This window comes from Gymnogyps californianus, chromosome 7 (assembly GCF_018139145.2).
Source record: "Gymnogyps californianus isolate 813 chromosome 7, ASM1813914v2, whole genome shotgun sequence".
NCBI lineage: Eukaryota > Metazoa > Chordata > Aves > Accipitriformes > Cathartidae > Gymnogyps > Gymnogyps californianus.
Window position 1 is genome coordinate 19,372,133 of NC_059477.1, and position 21,091 is coordinate 19,393,223.

Genomic DNA, 21,091 nt, shown 5'->3' on the forward strand with positions numbered 1-21,091 from the left:
ATACTTGAAAGCATTTTGAACTGGGCAGCCATTATATAACTGCAAAAGGTTTCTTATCAATTAAGTTGAAACTCTGTTTGAAATCTTACAGCCTTTTGCCTGCTTTCTTACACTAGCTGTTATTCAGAGAACCTTTCTAGCCTTTAAGAATTTTTTTTTCTTAAATGAAACGTTGCTACTTTAGGCTTTATTACATAGTGCGTGGCACTGGAGGGTTTTAGATAAGATGCTTGGAAGGGCTTGAAGTATGAGATTTGCCACTTCGCTTAGGCCGAATAACTTGCCAGGAAAAGTGTCAACTTAATAATTATAAGCAATTCTAAGCTTTAAAACAAATTAAGTCCTGATGATTGCGGAGAGACCTTTCAAATGTAAGATGGTCATAGATCAGTTTAACTTTATCTTGAGCACAGATAAACTGCTCCATTGTTTGAGCTAAGTCAGCTGAAACCCTATGAAACTGAGTGGATTCAGACCTCTGTAAAATCGCCAGGAGTCAGGTCAGTTAACCCTGCCTGGGAGAGCATTTGTACAATAGCTGTATCTCATGGTTATCATTGGTATTGAATTCTTCCCACAAATCTCCCAGGTCTTAATTTTGGGCCTTAGCTGGTAAGCTTGGTTTTCTGGATAACATGTGTCATAAATCTATCAAATAAGAAGTGATGACTAAGTAATTTTCAGCTAGCTGCACATACCTTGATTTCAAAAAGTTCCCACTGAACATTTTAGCAAGAGATGATGTTACTTGCTGCTTCCTTAGTATTTCTACCTATAGTAATACTTGGTTAAATTTTAAGACAGGATGATTTTATTTAGATCAGTGTTGATGTCTTGTTGACAAGATACTGATTTAATTTTTAGTTTTCTGTATAAATATTGTTTGAAGATTTCTGTTCTTCGTATTTGCAAAGTTAAATCTCATCTGGTAAGTCTTCTGTTTGCTAAATGACTTCAGAAATGGTTACTGTAATATATTTTAATTAATATAATTCTTTTTTCTGTTTTAAAGAATCTGGTTTATAAGAACACTGCTCATTTTTTTCTTTTCCAAAAGGACAGAAAGGAATAGTAAGTATTTTTTCTGTCTTTTTTTAGAATATGGAACTAGTTGAGAATGATGCTTGCTATGAAAATGTAAATATTTTGGATAATTTGGCTTCCAGGAAAAGAAGAGTAGTCTTTTGGTTGATGCTGAAATGGGTAGCATTAGCTAAACTGTTGTTTCTACCACACTGTTCTTGAAAGAACAGGAAGGAAACTGCTTAATTTTTCACTTCACTTACAAAATTGGGGTAACTTTCTCCCATCTTTGCATACTTCAAAGTGTAAGGGAATAAAATGTAGTGTAGAAGTAGGAATGAGGGAAAGGAAATATAAACAATAGTAGTAGTTCCCTTAATATTTGCATCTTGCAAGTATTTCAGCAGTCTTAATCTCTTATCTTTTTGTATAAGAGAAGAGATTTATAGCAGATATGTTTAATTTATTTGTCAAGATAGCTTTTCTCTCCCATGTTCTCCAAAGCATGCTTATGTTTTCCTGAGCGGAAAAAGGATAAGCAGATGTTTTTGTGCTGTTTTGAGATCTAAGGAAAATTGGGAGTTTTATAACAAAAACAAAAAATAGTGCAGGTGTTCAAATATATATAAAAAGTTGTTAAAGAACATGCAGATTCATTCTAATGCAAAATTTAAAAACTGCATCTGTGGCACTTGTCTGCAGTAGTTAGAATTCATTTGAGACTTTCTTTGAAAGCAGTCCAGCCTGTAACAATATCTCATGGTGATGTGAGCAATAGTACAGGAAAACCTCAAAGTTGCACTATGTTTTATGACTTGCAGAACAACATGATGTATTTAATTTGTGACAGCTTATGAGTTAAACATCACTTTTGGAATTTTTCTTAAACTTAATGTTTTCATTTGATATGCAAGCATAGGACATACATTTTTATGTAGAAATAAAATTGTCCATATATTCTGTGGTGCTGTGTGATTCATTTCTAAGGTGAATATATATTTGCATTTCATGGCTGGATAAGAAAAAAATGTATGTATGTTTTTCTAGTTTGCTTAAATGTCTTTATTGCTGTTTTTAGCATATAAGCAAGTCTAGTGCTTTTGTTGAACCTGTGTATAAAGGGTTTTAGTAGATGTTAGAACATGCCAAAAGGAATTATTTCTGCACTGTTCCAGAGATCGGGTAAAAATGAAGTGTTTTACCTCAAAGAGACAAGTTCTGTATTTGGAAAAGAGAAATCAAATGCGCTGTGCAAGAGTTACAGCAGTGAAGCAGGAGAAAACATTATTGAGAGAGCAAACTGGCAACCGAGTAGCTCAAAGCTAGCCTTTTATTCTGGGATAAGTTAATATAACACATTGAGTCACTGGAGATGATTATTTAATACTATAAAGCTCTATGCTGGATAACCAGCATACACCAGTTTTGGGAACCATGCTCTGAACGAGGAAAATTCCTAGTGAGACACAAGGAAAGGTGATGTAGAGAGATTACGGTATTTCAGTTTTTAAGACTGGTCAGGCAGACAACTGTTGAGGAAGATTTAGGCTGATCTGTCCCAAAGTGTGGGGAAAATAAATGAGGTATCTTGCAGGTATTGACTTCTCTAGTATGAATTCTTTTTTCCTGTAGGTTTAATTAAGATGAGATATATTGGTTTCTTGAGAGTACTTTGCAGTAATTGCCATTTGGTCATGTTTGAAGGGGCAGGTGTTTCATGAGGTTCTTATTGAACACAGGAGGTAAAGTGATCAGAAACAAATGCCCACACTTCAAACTGATTGCATTGCTTTGTGGGAGGCTATGCTTGAAGATGTTTTAGGCATTTCTATACCAAAAGCAGGTTCTGTTTCTTAAGTAACTGTTAACAGCTGACTGTATTGTGCTATTTGTTTGGTTGCATGATACCATGCTGCATTGCAGTGCATTTCAAGGTGTTAATCTGTGTGGGGCTACATGAGAGGCTGTGTTCTAATATAACTAAAATTTGGTGGAGGGAGGTACCTTATTAATTTGAAGATGCACAATTTCTGGAATTGTATCTTCTGTGGTCCAGCCCAATGCTAAATATGGTCTTGATCCATGTCCTATTTGTCTTAACTAATAAGGGATTGTTGTAGTTACCCTTTCATTGCATAAACTTTCAAATATGTACATGCCCAGTTCTAGTATTTTGTACATTTAATAAAGTGGTTTATTCTATCAAAAAGGGTTTCTACATTCTGGAAAAGTTCAAGTAATTATGTGCTCCCTTAATTTCAAGTAACAGTAGTGTTCCTGAAGTAACTTTAAAAAGTGTGTGTAGCATACTTAAATACATATAAATAAAGATACTAAAAAGTATCTATTTAGTTTGGTGGGTTTTTTCTTTTTTTGAAAACTGAAAAATGGGTAAAAATAGCTATATCTTACAGGAAGTAAACTGCTGGTATCCAGTAGAGCTGAGAAGGGGAAAAAGTTGTAAAGTTTTTTGTTAAACTCTTCTTGCTGTGAAGGAGGTAGTAGAAAAAGAATTTATCAAGAGAGTGTCTTCTATATTAGGCAATCATTTATTGCAGTGAGTTTTCCATGAGTGCCAAGCTGCAAGCATTGACTTCAAGGAAAATCCCATGTGCATTTGACCTTTCTTCTTTCCCTTCCTTTTAGAGAGATTAGGTGCTGTGCCTACTAGTGGTAACAGAGTCTCTTAACATTTAGTAGTAAAATCACCTTCTGGTAGCTTTTCTTACAAAACTGGGGGTTTTACTGTAGTCTGGAAGTATTGAAAGAGTGAAATAGATTGAGATTTGAAGCTCAGAATTGACCTGGCATTTGAAACTAGCATGTGTTAGGAGGCTTATGTGAAATATTTAAGCCAGTAAATCTGGTACTCAGATATATTAATACTTAGACCTCAAGCTTTTTTTCTGCAGTTTGACTCATGAGATTAAGTGTATTTGGTCCATTCTTGTACCAGTTTTAATGTAGGTCAAAGCAGGGCACTGGCTAGAATTGGTTTGCTTAATGAGGAAAAGGTACATAAAACTTTTTAATAGTTATAACTGTAAAGTGATAACAGTGGGCTATAATTTCATTCAGCATTTAAAATGATTTATTTTCACATGAAAACTTTAGTGATTTTATGCAAAGTTTACTAATTTTGTAGGGTTGGTAGTGGTCAGTGCATCATTTTTCCTGATGTCACAGGGCAAAGTCAATGTTTAGAGTGTGCTGAAATTACCTCTTATTTATATTTGAAAACTAATGTATGATGTCCTTCTTTTAGATGATGCGCTGGAAGATTTAAAATCTCAAAAGAAAAAAATAGTAAGTAAAACTTCAAGAAAAGTTAGTTGTTATGGTCTACTAAAGTGGTTTTGCATTGCTACAAGTTGAGTTTGATTGTAATATATAGATGAAGAGTGGAGGGAGGAAGGTGAAACTATTACCATTCCTCTGTTTTGATACATTTTCTAGTACCACACGAGGTTTTCCTTACCCTAGAATTACAAAGGACTGCTTGCATATGAGAATAAATTGTCTTTTTGCGGTTTAACTTAAACCTACTGTTTTAGTGTTGCTAGATCTATGTAAAGTGATTCTGTTTTGTCAGAAAACAAATATTTATGCTTTAACTTACTCGTTGCTGACTACTTCTTTTACTTTAGGATCATAAAAATTATAAAAACCGATCTAAGAACATAGTGCAACTATATCTTTAGTAGTTACTCTATCACTTAGTGTCTTGTTCATAAATAGCAAAAAGGACTTCCATCTTGTCTGGATTCACTTTTTCATCAAGTAACAGATTATTGTTTATATCTTAAATGCATCACCACTTATTTCCCATCCTCCTCCATCTTATTTTTGTACTTCATACTTCTTTCATTACATTCTTTCCTCTAAAATATTTATGTTGTCATGTATCAATCCTATCGGTTGTCTTGAGGTCATCTATTTTGTGAACTGTGTGGATGAGTTAGCAGTATAAAACTTGGTGTGTGCCAGGTATTTGCTTCAACTGGATCAACACTTAATCTCAGTAAGACAAATTTAGAATGGAAAAGATTCCAAGTCTTGGATAACTTGCACTCTTTGCGAAGTTTGTAACACTGAAAGCTGTTTCCTCTCTACTTAATCATTCTGTAAGGAAATTCTCTGTTTACTGATGTTGTTGGCTTCATCTCCTGCCTTGCAAGGCAAAACTGAAAAACCACCACCACCAAAACACAACCGCCCCCCAACCAACCAAAAACCAAACACCACCACCCCCCAACAAAACAGCCCTCCTCCCCCAAAAAACTCCCAAAGTTGTATTGTGAGACTTTATTGTTAATGAATTTGCCAAAGTGTTCACCTCATGCCTTCTGGATTTTGCCATGGTAGCTAACTTAATAGAAAACCCATAACAAAGCTACAAAAAGGAGTCAGGTAAGAGTCTGTTATTATATGGCCTTTACAGGGGAAACAGATTTCAGTGATCTTCCACTCTGTTTTTTATCACTTTTAAAATGTAGATGTAAAAATGATAACCTGTAACCTAATTATGTCATTGTCCTTTGGTAAAGAGGATTTGCTGATATTTATATCTGCTAATCTTTGTATTAAGGAATCTATTAAATGGAAGTGTCTTTTGGTTGGAGAGATGATAAAAAGGGGTTGGAGAGGCCTATGTTTTCTGAGAACGAAATAAATGAGTGTGACAACTATGTTTTAAATTTTATTTTACGAAAACTGCTTAACTGAAATTAGTTAATCCCTCCAATTTACATAGTCATTGGGTAGCTTTGGAGGGAAAGTTCTTGGAACAGAAAAAGCACAATGGAGAACAAAATGGCTTTGAGTCTTAAATGTAAAGCCTTCATTTCAGTAATCATGAAAATCTTCATATTTGTTCTAGAAGAACTAGTAATGCTGAATTTTTGTGTGTGAGAAGCACTTCTTTAGAGAAGAGCCATTGAATAAAAGATTAGTCAGGAAAAAGCTGGTTTATAAAGGGGAGTTTTTTACTTTGGGAATTGGTGCTGTTGAAACAAGATGTAAATGTGTATTTTGCATATGCAAAACAACATATTGTAGAAGAGCAGGCAGTAGTTAAAAATTAAACAACTGCACAAATACTTTGTGAACAATTGTTGTGGTTTAACCCCAGCCAGCAACTAAGCACCACGCAGCTGCTCGCTCACTCTTCCCCCCCTCCCAGTGGGATGGGGAGGAGAATAAAAAAGTGAAACTCATGGCTTGAGATAAGACCAGTTTAATCACTAAAGTAAAATAAAATATGATAATAACAATAAAAAAATAATTGTAATGAAAAGGAATATAACAAAAAAGAGAGAAATAAAACCCAAGAAAAGACAAGTGATGCACAATGCAGTTGCTCACCACCTGCTGACCGATGTCTGAGCAGTGATCCACCCCTCCCGGCCAACTCCCCCCAGTTTATATACTGAGCATGGTGTTCTATGGTATGGAATATTCCTTTGGCTAGTTTGGGTCAGCTGCCCTGGCTATGCTCCCTCCCAGCTTCTTGCACACCTGCTTGCTGGCAGAGCATGGGAAACTGAAAAGTCCTTGGCTTAAGATAAGCGCTACTTAGCAACAACTAAAACATCAGTGTGTTATCAACATCATTCTCACACTAAATCCAAAACACAGCACTGTACCAGCTATTAAGAAGAAAATTAACTCTATCCCAGCTGAAATCAGGACAACAATTTAGAAATCATAGTTGTAACTATGGAGAGTTTAAACCTGGAAATATAAATTGCCATTAGTATATATGTATGTCAAGCTTTAATCATTGAAGACAAAGTTCTAAATAGGATTAGTAAAACAGGGTTCTGGAAAGCCCAATAACCTATAACTCAGCTATTTTTCAGTCTGAGGGGAATAAAAAGTCCATGATTACCTCCTGGTCTTGTTGTTGCCTGGTTCCTAGCAAGGGACCAGAAACAGAAGACTTAATGCAACCTCTTGAGTCAGCGTGATGTTGGTATTTTTTACTCAGAAGACTGACTCAAGAGTTTCATCATAATTTAAAGGTATTCAATTAAGCATTAAAATTAGATCATCATACATGAAACCTTGCATGTTGAAATGAGCTGAAGGTGGATGGAAGTAATGAGACAATATAATTTGTATTTGAGATAAAAATACTGATAAAATTGCATTCTGTAATAATTTGGTTTTCATAATATTCAGATTTGGTTTTGTTTTGGATTAACTTCCTTAGGTCTATATGTGGCTATGAATAACTGTAGCCACACCTACTTTTTACTAAAACAAAACAAAAACCTTTGCCAAGTAAAATAATGGGAAGGGAGGAGGGAGAGGATTTTTTCCCTGTTGGATTCTGATTTGCTACTAAGTTTGCAAACAGGATTATTTACTAACATATTTACATTGTGATCCTCAGAGTATTTGGGATAAGTAAACTATGTATTTCCTGTTTATTTGTAATGCAAATTGTTGTCTAGGCACTGTCAGCCTGCCACAACAGCTATGGTTTTTCACTTCATTGCAGCTCAGCTACCTGATTGCTGGAGAAATCTTATATTGAAGACAATTGTCCTTTGAAAAATGTTACAGTACTTGTGTTTTACAGGCATGTGTTCCACTTTTTCCCTAGTGACATTACTTACATGCTGAAGGGTACCGATAGTGGAGTAAGCTCCTCAACTAGGTGGCTGTGCAGTGAGCTGCTCAACAGAACTCCAGTTCTGTTCAAAAGGCTTCAGTCTTTGGTGGCATAATCACATGGATATTCACGTGGGTAAAATACCTGACACACAAATTACAGATACTTCCTCTGGAAACGTCCATTAATATTGTCTATCCTGTACTTCGACTCAAAGTTTGTATAATACTTATTTTCCACAGAACTGACTCTCTACACTACTTTTTTCCTAGTGAATGCTTTAAAACACGTTGAGTGTTTCTTTATGGATTGGGGGTAGGGATTAAGTTCATTAGCTGTAATTAAGGCACTACTTCAAGATACAACTTTTTCTCCCTCCTTGATCGTAAGAGATACTCTGGTTGTGTTCGTGATTGTGTAGCTGTAATTTTGGCCTTAGAGTTCTCAGTTAATGAGGATGTCAGCCCTTAAGCCTGAGTGTGTATAGATGAGCAAGTTCAGAGGGTTAAGCATATTAAAGCAAGGGCATAGGACTTGTATTAAGCTGCTATAAGTGGGAATTAGTGGAGACTTTACCTGGAGCAGCAGTCTTAAAGATGGGATCATTCTTAGCCTGAGGAGAGAGTTGTGAAGACAGTATAGTAATTACTTCGCTAATGTTAGAATTGAACTTTGCTGAAGTTTGCTCAGCTATTCTGTTATGGTAGGCTGAGTGTAATATTAGACTTGGACAGACTTCCTAGCCATTTCAGGTAAGAATTTAGAAAGTTGCATCTGTTAATTTTCCAAGAAAAAAAAAAAAGTACTCTGATTTCAGGGCTGCCTTGGAGTTAAGTTAATAATGGAAAAAAAATGCAGCATATGAATTTTGTTATTTAAAGTAACTACTGTTTAATGACCTTTATATCTTCAGCCTTCCAGGCATAGAAAACTGTAGATATTTTGATAACCTTCAGTATGTGACAAAAACTCTGCTAGGAGTTGGTTGTTGTATAAGCCCAGTCTTGTCTACCCAATATATGCTAGAGTACTGCAAACGTGCAACTGGAAGCTCAAAATGCGGTTAAAAATCACATTTACTGATGAATGATCAAATGAGGTATTTCTTTCATGCAGCGTTCACACAAAACAGTTACTTTGGTGGTTTTACTGTTTGCATGGATCTATCCAGAGTACACTTAATTATTGTGGCTTAAATGATTTATTTCCTATTTTAAGGAAACTTTTGCAATGTGTACTGGCATGTCTTACATGGTAGACTGAAATGAATCTTGTGGCTTTGTGTGAACATAAAGAAATACCTCTCCATAGTCGGGTTTGACATACCAAGTAATTCAATTTAAGAACTCACGTGGTAGTATGGCAAATAAGTAGTTTGCACCGTGCTAATACTTCGGGCTTCCAGTTGCTACATCGCATTTATAAGGAGCTTAAAATACATTACTCCTATTACTTTTCAATATAGGCAACTGATGTTGTTGCCACAGGAATTCTGTTTGGTTGCCAGTTGGAAAGGAGACCATCCATGCAGTTATTCATAGGAGAGAATGTGGTACGTGACTGTACTGCTTTATTAAGATGTGGTTAATTCCATGAAATAGGTTTGAAAAATCCATGATTAGGCCGGTATTAACTTTCATAGAGGCTTCACTTGTGATCCTGGTTACTCAGCATTTAAGCTTCATCATAATAGACTATGAATTAGCCCTTGGCAGAAAGTAGAAGATGTTTTTGTGGGAAAAGTTTTGGATCTCAGAGAAGAGTATATTATGGAAAAAGAGCAGGAGGTGTCGAGCAATTTGCTGGTTTAGCGGCCAGTGCTGAGCACTAGGTTAACATTTCCAAGATTATGCTTCAGGATGATGAATAATCCAGAAGTCAGTATGTTGATTTGCATTTTTAAATGAGCTTGCTGTGGCAGTGCACAAGCCAGTTTCTTCTGCTATGCAAACGTAGAGATAGTATTTAAATTTTACACAGACCCTTATTTGGTTCTAGTAATTATGCTAATTTGCTCAAAGAGTGAGTAAACTTTGACCTGTTTGATTCCTTATTTGGTATTGTCAGCCAAATTTCAATTGATTTTAGAAAAATATATCCTAGAAGTGAAACCATGAGATCAGTGAGTGTGCTTATAGAAATCTTGACAATTTCTATACATTTTCAAGAAATTTGTAGTCAGTTGTGAAACTGAATTCTTGTTCAGATTCAGCTTTACTAGAATTATAAAGCTATATATGAATTTCAAAATATGAAGAGTAACTTGTTGAATTATCCAATAACTATATAATGTGAAGAATAACTTTTAACATCTGAATCTTGTGATGAGAGCTAAATTTTTCCATTTCAAAATAATGTTACTGTTTTTGCAAAACTTATATATTCACAAATAACTACCATCCTGTCTAATACTGCTATAGCAAAAAGTGTGTTAGATAAGGAAAGTGTCAAGTGATTGTAGACCCTTCTGTTTTTTCTCTTCCTAAAGGTCACTTTGTCCTGCAGAAGGTTATTTCTCATTTTCCTGTGTGGCTATAAAGACAATTGCATGCATTATACGTTCATCGATGTAAAGTGACTCGGGGTTTTTCATTTTGATTTGGAGGCCAGATATTGACACTGTCTGTTAATACTTCCCCACTTGGCAGCTTCACCTCGCTAACCTTACCCCTTCATTTAAAGGTCTGCCTTATGGTTTTCACTTTTATAAGCAATAAATACTTTATTTTTCCTATTAGACCCTTAATTCTGATCTTACTGCACTGTGTGGCATTTGTTTTACGAAGTTAGTGGGTTAACTCCAAAGTCGTGCTGAAATACAAGTTTAGGAAATTGATTTTTACTTCCCTCTTCACTCCTTTTTGTTTCAACAGTCCTTAATTAACAGCCTGGATAGTATTCCTTGCCTTAAACTTCTGGTAGTGTGTGTAGGAGTGAGTGTTAAATGGATACTGTGTATCCATTAAATTGAGTGAATTTTATTTAGCTTCTGAGGTCTATTTGTAATTCTGAGGTCTGTCTAAAGGTAAAACCCCTACAAGGTCTGTATATGCAGAATGGCTGAAAGTTTAGTTTCTCACTAGCTAAATAATGGCATAAAAGTCATGTTAACCTGCACCATTTATTATTTTAGCAGTGATAAATGAGTTTGAGAGAACTTAATTTTTTGACCACTGACCTTTTCAGTTTTGCAGTTTATGCCAACAGCAAACTTAAGAACAAACCCCCCACTCTTAGCTGAACATGGCCATTAGTCAGCATACCTAGGAGAAAAGGTCTGCTTAAGATACTGTAAAATGCATTATAATTTCTATACATATTAGCTATTTGTCATAACTTCAACTATCTCCGTTTTAAAGTTAAGCTTCTTCTGATGTTGGCTGTTAACCACTAAAATGATACTTTACTAGTGATTACTTTTTAAATTAAGTCCATGTATTAGCTATAAAGTCACTTGAGTGCATTGTAAATAAAGCGCTGTAATAATGAAGTGCTTTAATTACACTCCCTAAAGTATGCATAGTTCTCAGTAAATTTTTTATTTAAATTCTTAACATGTTCCCTTTTTTCTGAAAAGCAGTTTGAATTGCTGTAAAGATGGAGATCCTTTAAAGTCATTTGAGCAAATTCCATGGCTGTTCTCTAGTTAGTGAGTTTTCACAGCATTTGCAGAAAGCTAATTGCTTCTGCTAATAAATAATCTAAAATCGATGCTGACAGCAGTTAATTGGCACAGAGACTTTATTCTGTAAAGCACTTGGCTAACGACCTTCCTTAAATTAATAGCATTAAGTGCTATGAGGAAATAAATCTAAGGAATTACCTGTCATTCGCTTGTCATGTCTAATAACTTCCAATAATGATGGCTGATAGATTTTTGCACATTCCATTATTGAAGTTGGTGCATGTAATTATTCTCCTCATTATATGTAAACAATTAGCAATATTTGGCGTTTCCTTGCAATAAAGCTGTTAAATACAAGTAGCCTGTTTAAAGTTTAGAAACTATTTTTGAAAGCAAAATTTCATTTCCATTGAATACAGCAAATCCGCAGGTATCTGAACATACTACTGATTCATTGGACTGAGCTTCACTTTTTGGTAACATTAATAAGTTGCTTGTAAATGGGAGGATATGGGGGGGAAAATACTTTGAAGAATTCTGTATTGATGTGTGGAACCTTTTGTTTCCAGCTTGAGGAAGTCATGGAGAAGGAAACGTACAAGACTGCTAAATTAATCCTTGAAAGGTTTGATCCAGAATCAAGTGCAAAGGTAAGAATCTTCATATTGATACTGATTTAATAGGAAGGGTACTATGGAGCCGAACATTCGGATAATGTTATTTATAATTAATTGGCAGGAGGCTGAACTGCCATCTACTGGAACATCTGCAACCCCAAGACCTGGACAAGGTAATAGCCCTGTAAAACGGCTGCTTTTTAGCATAGATACTCGTCTTTCATAGCAATTTCCACTCTAGAAGTCTCTCTATGATAAAATTTGTAGATCAGTTGCCCTTTATTTAGGGTTAATAGACTGTTTATTAGACTACGCCCATTACTGTTTTGTATTTTTCAGACAAGGGATCTGTTACTAAAGGCTGATGCTCTTCTAGACAGCAGGATATTTAATGCTGCTTGATGCTAAAGGAGAGAGAAAATGAACTTCTTGTGGCATACTTGCAATTTTTCTAGACTACTAAGGTGCTTTCAAATCTTATGTAATGTTCATTGACTTAGCTTTTCTATTCTATTTCTAGCTAGTTAGACCTTTCCTAAAGCAGTACTTAAACTACTTTTATATAGTGGATGGAGAGATTCCACAAAGCTAGTGCAGAAATCAGATATTTTCTAGATGCAAAGAATGGACAGTTCTTTACTAGTTTATGATGTTCCATTTAAAGGTGCTATTGAATAAAATAATAAAAGAAATAGAAAAAACTTGCATGTGTTTCAAGGAAGCCTTGTTTCTAGATTGCACATGCAGGTTTCAAGACTGAAAAGATCTCTCCCCCACATTCTTCCAGTAGAGTGTTTGCATTAAAAATGTGGACTATAAATTAAAAATATGTATGCAAACAAACTACTGTGAAGTTTTTCTTAAAGTTGAGTATAGTATGCTGTAGTTAAACTGAAAATGCTAGCATTAAGACAGTATAAAGGCCAGCTTGTATTATAATACTGAAGATACCTACAAAGATCTGTCTCAAAGTGTGAGTACTAATTTGCTGTTATAACCAACTTAGACCTGTAGGGGCTGGTGCTCAAAATGAACTGCAGGATCTGATATGCATAATTTTGCATAAAATAAACAGATTGCTTTAGAGCATATATTAGAATTGTCAGCTTTGTGTCTAATTCTTGTGAGTAACCAAACTTTTATTTGTCTCATTTTTCGCTCTTGGGGTGCTGGTTTTGATGGGTGCAGACCACCTGGATTTACTAACAAAGGTGTTTATAAGCTGCATGGTCAAATCCACTGTTTTGTTCTTGCTTAGCTTCAAATTGTCATGAAAACATTTTTAGCCCAACCTTGCTTGTTGACATTGACAGTGAGTAGTTGCAGTGCAGTACGCTAGCAGTAAAACTTCTATCTCTTCTGGTGTCCTAGGCACAACAGCTTTTCCTCAAGTTTGCTCCTTACCTGTCTCTCCCATCGTTCCGTTTCTGCAACATTCATAGTTTTTTAAGGCTGAAGGGCCATTCTGACACCCTGTTCTGTTCTGTCTTAATACAGCCAGTGGGTGGTTGCCAAGAATTCTGTCATACCTGTAATGTTTAGGTAGTCTGGTTTTTTTTTTAACTCTTTATGTTCATCCTTCTCCTTGAGATATGTTAGAAGTCCCTCCAGAAGCAGAGTGGCAGACCTGTTTGTAGAATGCAAGTAATGCTGACCAGGGGATGAAACTGCCTGGAAATGTGTATTTCTATCTAGAGATAACTAGCTATAAATTAAATAGACAATGAGAAGTCTTTAGTCACCCTGGCTTTATTAAGAGATATCACCAGCATTTTTGAAACTCCTAAGGAGTTACATGATTGTTCTCTTCCCCTCTGCCCAGACTGTAAGTAGCGATGGTGACGAGTTGCTCAGTCTCTATTAGTTAACTAGTCTTGTGTGTGTTTGGGTTTACAAAGCACAGTGCCTGTGCTTTTGATCCAGGGTTCTGAGTTAGTCAAACGCAGGTTAGTTGGATCCAGCGTATGGTGTGTTGTGTTGATTTTGACTTGGCTGTTAATAGAAGGGCTATTGAGGGAGAGGTTCTGAGAGAGTTAAAGTATTTCTGAGAGCCAGCCACTATAGGCTGTGGTCTACATTAATATGTCTGGTATAATAGGAGTAGATTTGCAGAGTGAAACAGTTGTTGCTGAGGAGTTTGCCCACACTATATATGTTTAAGGGTTTACAGCTAGTTTAGGGCTAGCTGTAAACTGGTCTCATGGACCTGGTGGAGGGCATCTTTCAGTTTAGTTTCATTTGAGAAGAATGTAAGTGCTGCTCTCTGAGACTGTTGTGGTGTGAACCAGAGACCTCTAAGTAGGGACACAATTGAGAAAACGTAAAGTAAACTTCTGATTCAAACTTTATTCAACTTCTTTGGGTGCATCCACATTAAAGTAAGCAATTTACGTTATCCTGAATAAAAGTGCAGTTTAGCCTTGGAAATGATTTTGGAAAATAAATTTTGTAAGCTATCATGGTTTATGGTTGGATTCGATGATCTTAAGGGTCTTTTCCAACCTAAATGATTCTGTGATTCTATATAATTTTGTTCATATACAGCACAACTTCCTTTTTTCTGTTTTTCCAGTCTGTTCTCTAACACATTGAATTTAGAATTGGTGCTGCTTTTTTGTCCATGTAAAAGTGGATATTCTGGTTATTGTATTTTGTAGATGCATTATAGTTCAGGAACAACCTGTTCTTGGTATGTGCAGTAATTATTTCAGTTTTTAGCTATCAAAAAACCACTAGCTTATTGCTGTTCACACTAAATAATATCTGCCCAAAACAAATACTAGATTCTGGTCTGTGCGGTATATAACTTACTGTAACTAGATGACACCTTAATGTGGTTGTGGTGTAATTTGGTGTATGCAATATGTGGTAGAATTATTGTGATTGGGAATAATAAAATATCTGTTAACATTAAAGCTTCCTTGATCTTCTCTTTGCTCACTTTGGACACAAACTAGCCAGGCAGCAGAACTCATTATCTTGAGGTCTGTAATTGAGTCTTTTTAAAAAGAGGGTAAATAATGACCAATGTGTAATCCGGTTGGACAATGTTGTATATGAGGCAGCTGATGAAAGGTTAGTTAGTTGGTATGTTTTTGACTTACCAGTTGAAATGGAACATGCACATCATGCTAATTAGTACGAAGATTTAATCACCATTACATAATAGCTGGTTCTCAGAAAAACAACTGGTAGTGCCCCAATTTTCATATATATTTAGCTCTTTTTGCAGTTCTTGTGATTTTTGACACGCACTTCTTAAATAATTGTAGTTTTAACAGATGATTCAGATGAATCTTGAGTTTGGTGTAAGAAAGCACCTGGAAATCAAGAAGGAAAGGAATTTGAAAACTGAAGTGCAATTTTATCTATTCCAAAATGTTTTGAGGGGTAGAGTTGATAAGCATATAGTTTTTCAGTACTTACGCTGTATGAAAAAAAAATAGGGTAAGTATATATTGGCAGTGGAATAAATATTTACCAACAATACCCTATGGTTGATACCTGCTCCCTTCATTGTGCTAACACAACTGTTAGCAGGGCTGTACTGTAAATGAGATCACTCCATGACCTGAATTAAAATAATGCAATAACAGATGGTTGCAAGCTGTGGGATGGGTACAGGCACGAGAAGGAAGAAAGAAAATTCTTGGTTGGTCTTTGCCACTAAAGCCAACAAGTTTTGTGAACTATATATTGACCTGCATTATGCTCTAGCTCTTTAAAAATGATGTATTCTTCTCTTCAAAAATCAGGGAGTTTTGAAGTGAGGGAGAAATAAAATAGTTATGCTTGTAAACATGAAAGATACAGCTGTCTCACCACTGGCAATATCTTAATATTCTTTAAGAGATCTGAACTGAATCATCAGTTGTGAGTAGTAGCCCTGTTAAGTAATGTGTCTGCTTATGTATCTGTATTGTTCAGTGCTAGTAACTGCAGAATTTGGACTCCAGTGAGCCTGAAGAATAAAAGTTCTATTTTTAAGTTATTTATCTGTCTTCATACAGTTGGTTTGCAGATGCACAAAAATCATTTAGGGAAGAAAAAAACTTGGAAAATTGCAAAACTTCATTAAAACTACATCAGCAGTAGCTGTATATTGTGTTAGCATTCACTGAGACCGAACAGACATGTTACTCAGCTAACTTGTGGAATCTGAGTTATGGAAATCTGGGACTTTGCAAGAGGCTCATTGTTAACACATTGCATCTCAACATAAGGCAATTTGAGAAGTATATAGATCATATCCAGTTACTGCAGAAGAGTATTAGGGCTGTTACTGCGGAAGCGGACAGCAAGTTTAAAAGAAATGAGAGGAGTTCATGGGCAACAGGGTCCATATGTGATACTAAAATGGTTAGACAGGACTGTACTCTCTATGTCCCTGACAATGCGTTTATGGATCCTGGGGGAAGTATCAGAGATGTAGGCAACATAAAGCATTCAGGTTTGTGTGTTGTCATTAAATAACATCTACAACCACTGTAAGAGATGAGATACTGGGATGGATGAGCTATTGGTCTTGCTAAGGAGAGCATTTCTTATTTTCTCACAAGTTCTTCTGGTAACTTCTCTTACTTGGGGAGCAGCAGAGTGTTGGCAAGTTCTCTTAAGTATGAAATAAGAATAGAGTGAAAGCCAAATTAACTTCTAAGTGGAGGGTAAAAAAGGAGAAAAAAAAAAGCAAGCTTTGTGAATAACCTGATATTTTGCGGAAACTAGCAATGAGTCTTGCATTCTTACCTCTGTAATGAGACTAAAACTGCTGAAGCACATCTTCCTAATACTGACTGTAAAGTACTTGGGCTCAACATCTTTGTAGGAGCAAAAATATGAGGAAAGAGTCATTAAAGTAGCAGTAACTTTCAAAATTGAAAGCCTTTTTAAAGGAGGCTTGCCAAAAATGACTTTTCAGAAAGAACAGGCAAAAGCTCTTGCAGGTGGTATGGAAATTGCTTAGAAATAGTGTATTATGGGCTCAGAATAAACATGGATGTATCTGTGACCTATCAAAACAGACTCAGAGCTGTTAAACAACCAAAATTGACATGCTTAAACAACATGATATAGGAAGACAGCCTTCAAAATGTAGAAGTAACATCCATATGTAGAAATTATAGTCATGATCTTTGACATTTTTATATGTAAAACCATACTAAAGCAGGTTTTGTAATGAAAAAGAATGAAGAAAATCTTAGCAGTGGATTAAAATGTCTTTTTACAGATATTTAAAATGATCTTGGAACAAGTGGAGTTAGGCTTCATATTTATCACTCATTTTTTAAAGATCTGTGGAGCTGAGAAGAGTTGAGAAACTCTTGATTAGCTTGACTTTTGAAACTAGTACGAGTGGAAACTATAACATAAACTTGAACACATGGATAAATAAATCATGGGGCAGAATCAATATATTGTTTGTAGATGAGTCATGCCTGTTGGTCAGATGGCATGGAGAGGATGATGCAATTCTAGTGTAGACAGACTTGAAAGGTTACTACTAAGGTCTCTCAAAAAGCTCTCAAAGAAATGTCAATGGTGAGGCTCATAATAAATGAATTCTTGACTAAAATAAAACTTTCAACACAGGAGCAGTTTTCAGAATAGAAACAAGTCACCAAGGAAACCTTAAAAGAATTTCTGTGACTACCTCACCAATTTATCCTGGTTTCCAGATTCTGAACAGTTTAAATAGTGAGGGAACAAACTTTACTTGCTAAAACCAAGTTAAAATACAGAATCTTCATACTCATTGGGTGGTCTAACTTGGACGATAAAGTTGTGTGAAGTAACGCAGTCATGCACATGAAGGTGCGGCAGGGGAAAACTAGTAATTTATCCTGCTTTGTAGGAAACTGAACTAGCTGGATTTTTAGTAAGACTTTGTGCAGTTGTAGTCTTCTAACTGATACCAAAGTGTGTGTTATTCTTTCTTCTGGTGTATATTAATCCTATTTATATGTACAGATAAGTAGGCAAGAACATAGCCTATGTGTGTTGCAATTTTATGGCACTAGATGTTGGTGATTTTCCAACAGAACTTTTATGTTTGACCTAGTACTCCGGTGATAGCAACTCTTTCTTAGCTAGTGTAAGCTGATGTTGCACACTTCCTGCCTCCTCCAGCCCATGCAGACGCTTAGCATGGTAGTATTGTACTTCTGGGGACAGGAATCATTCCTTCAGACTTCAGCACGTCCATCTCCCCGTGGCTGGTTGCCAGTGGACCTGTAAACTGCCTGCTAAGGATTTAAACTCTTCCAGCCTGACACAAAATCAGCAGATAAAATCTCTCTAATCTTGAAACTCAGGGAGATGAATTTAAAGTCCAATTCTAATGTTAAATTTGATTTGTTGTGAAGGAAGACAAGCAAGCTTGTTCGAACTAATGTGGGTGCTAGACACTAACTCTGCAGGGTACTATAGCCCTAGGTGTAGGTGTTCTTGGGGTGTATCTTTTAGAGACTAAGCTGTCACTTGTTAACCATGTTAATGTCCGCAGCCCTAAAGTGAGGGTTATATTTCAATTTGATTTGTTGCAATAGTGTATTTCAAAGGCTCCCTAGAGGGGATTAGGTATAGACAGGATGAGAAATAGATGATAGTGACTGCTGTTCATGAGCACTGTTCCTGGCTTGGTTTGGGGAACAAACTTGCATATAAATATAATGGAACTTCAGGTTTGCATGAATAATATAATGTCCAAACCTTAATATATTATTGGGATGATATTGCCATTGGTGTTAATGAGAACTCTGGCTTCAAGTAAGAAGAACTGAGGAAACCTAGTAAGTTTTTCATAATAGCGATTTAATAGTAACTCTGGTAGTGGAGTGAGAAGAGGTAAAAGTAAGGACATGTTCCAGCAGAACCTGTTCTTGCTTTGTGACGATCAAAGCATGTGGCTTGGTAGGGTTGCTGAAAAAAGTGAACGAAACTATATGATCTGAATGAAGCATTACATTTTCTTCTGGCTTTAGAGTTGTTTCATTTATCCAATCTGAAAAATTTTTAATAAGTCTGGATGTTTAGCCTGGATATTTTAGACACTGAGTGAATAGTTTTTGGTCCTATGGAAAACTAAATACTTGGAAGCATGTTTAAACCATAGAATAAAAACAGTGGTCAGTTCTGTCTGTACATTGAGGTTTGAATCTAGCAGTTCATCTCCAATGTTCTGCCTTAGTGAACAGAATCATAAGGTAGGTATCTGCTAATTTTCTTCTAGAAGAATTTTGCCCTGAGTATTTAACAGTTAATGATTACTGCTGTTAAACCCCACACAGAATATACTATGTTTATTTCTATGGCATGCTCAGCCAGGCAGCTGGTGATCTGTAGATATAGACCTTTCTGATTTTGTTTGACCCTGTGATTTGCTGATTGGAATAACGATATGAACGTACTTTTACTAATCTCTTGCTTATAATGGTAGATGTTAAATTCAGTATGCATATGTTCTTGTCAGAAATTCGTCAGAGGACCACAGCTCAAAGAAATGCTTCTACGCCCCCGCCTGCGACTCCTAAACAAGGCTCTCCAAAATCACTGGTTCCAGGATCTCCTAGTCTGCAGAGAGACACACCAGCTCTGAGTGGACCCCCAGAAAGAACTGTTGTGCCATCCTTGCAGTCAAATGTTTTACCAAGACGCCCTGGATCTCCTGCTACTTCAGTGCCTGGAATGGGTAAACAGAGCACTTAATGTTATTTACAGTTTATATTGTTTTCTCTGGTTACCAATAAAATAGGCCATTTTCAGACAGTATGGAAATGGCATTTCATTTGGAAATAGCAGAGCAGTTATCTGATTAAGCAGGAGTTCCATATTCAATTAGCCATAACTCTTTACAGCTGGCACCTTTTGATGCTGAAACCTATTGCCTGAGCTCATTTAACTGTTATGGCTTCTTTGTTTAAATGGCAATAAAACTTTGCAGTATTCTGTAGTCAACAATATAGCATACCTTTTTATGTTCTTAGTTTAGAAGAGCTCTACACTTATATAAATCAGGTACAGAGGAGAACACTTTCAGAATACATTCATGTTTCTCACTAAACCCTGCACATATTTTTTAACATGCATCTTGACATTTATTTAAATTTTTACTCTAGGAGGTATAGTCATGCAATCTATACTCATAGATTAAAGTGTAAAATACCAAATACACAAGAAAAGTTGTCTATGTGGTAGCTGAATTCTTCTAAAATCGCATTGTTATTTTGGTACAAGAGTCAGAAGTTTAGCAACAAGTTGAAATCTGGTAGAAATGAGTGCTCCTTAAAATTTGGTTTCATATCCTGAAAATGCTTTTCCCTTGATTTCTGGCTTGGTGTTCAGATAAGATGGACTTTATTAAATAGAACATGAACTAAATTCTGTAGGAGGGATAGCAAAATTTGAGAATTTTGAGTGGGAGGCGTTCTCATTCTCCTCATGGATGGTAAAGCTGTGTGTGGGTTAGTGCCAGGCCTTTCATTTGTTGCAGGATGTCTGGCAAGTTGGATCACAAGGCAAGAAAGGAGATGAAATGCTGTCTTGAAAATAGAAGGGACGCAGCTTGCCAAGAATCTTCTGAGCAGCACTATAATGTGGAGTAGTTCTTTGCTGTTTATACAGTGATCAAGAATATTTTTCTCTGCCCTGTGTTCCTGATTTTTAACTTTAAGTTACTTGAGTCTTACAAACTGTATGTCCTTGCTTACTAACTTCCATGGTACAATCTAAAAGTAGGACTATACATAATATATTGACACCTGGTCTCCTAATGGAAGATCTTGGGCAGCTGAATGTTAAAATGCCTGTTCGTATTGTTTAGTGTAGTGGAATAAACTTGTCGTGAAAAGTTGTGATCTCTCACTTCTCTGCAGAGTCCATTAAGCCTTATTTTTTGTTAGTAATTGTTTACCTGTGTTAAGAAACTGCTAAATTTGTTTTTATCCCTGAAGTGAACTGTAAAGGCAAGTTATTAGTAAGTCTTGATTATCTTGAAGTACCAGAAATCAGCTCCTTGCACCAGGAAATTGGTTGTTTGGTTACAAACCATGTTTACTGAAACCTCCTTACTGAAAATTCCTTAATGAGTTTAAAATTACATGCTCCTTCTTGTTTAAGCAGCTGGCTATATAATAAAATAATATTAGCTATATAATAGTTTTATTCTTAGGGGAAGATTCAGGCACGCTGAATAAGCTGGATGAAATTCAG

At 35.9% G+C, this 21,091-nt stretch overlaps 1 protein-coding gene across 4 annotated transcripts in view; it reads left to right on the top strand.

Moving 5' to 3' along the window:
- LNPK (lunapark, ER junction formation factor) overlaps positions 1 to 21,091 on the top strand; it is a 44,088-nt gene that overhangs the window by 9,093 nt on the left and 13,904 nt on the right. For all 4 annotated transcript variants that reach the window (XM_050900334.1, XM_050900336.1, XM_050900335.1 and 1 more), the window contains exons 5-9: positions 1,013 to 1,071; positions 4,289 to 4,329; positions 11,837 to 11,917; positions 12,006 to 12,057; positions 19,353 to 19,571. In XM_050900334.1, coding sequence (XP_050756291.1) covers positions 1,013 to 1,071; positions 4,289 to 4,329; positions 11,837 to 11,917; positions 12,006 to 12,057; positions 19,353 to 19,571 — 452 coding nt within the window. The remainder of the gene's footprint in view (positions 1 to 1,012; positions 1,072 to 4,288; positions 4,330 to 11,836; positions 11,918 to 12,005; positions 12,058 to 19,352; positions 19,572 to 21,091) is intronic.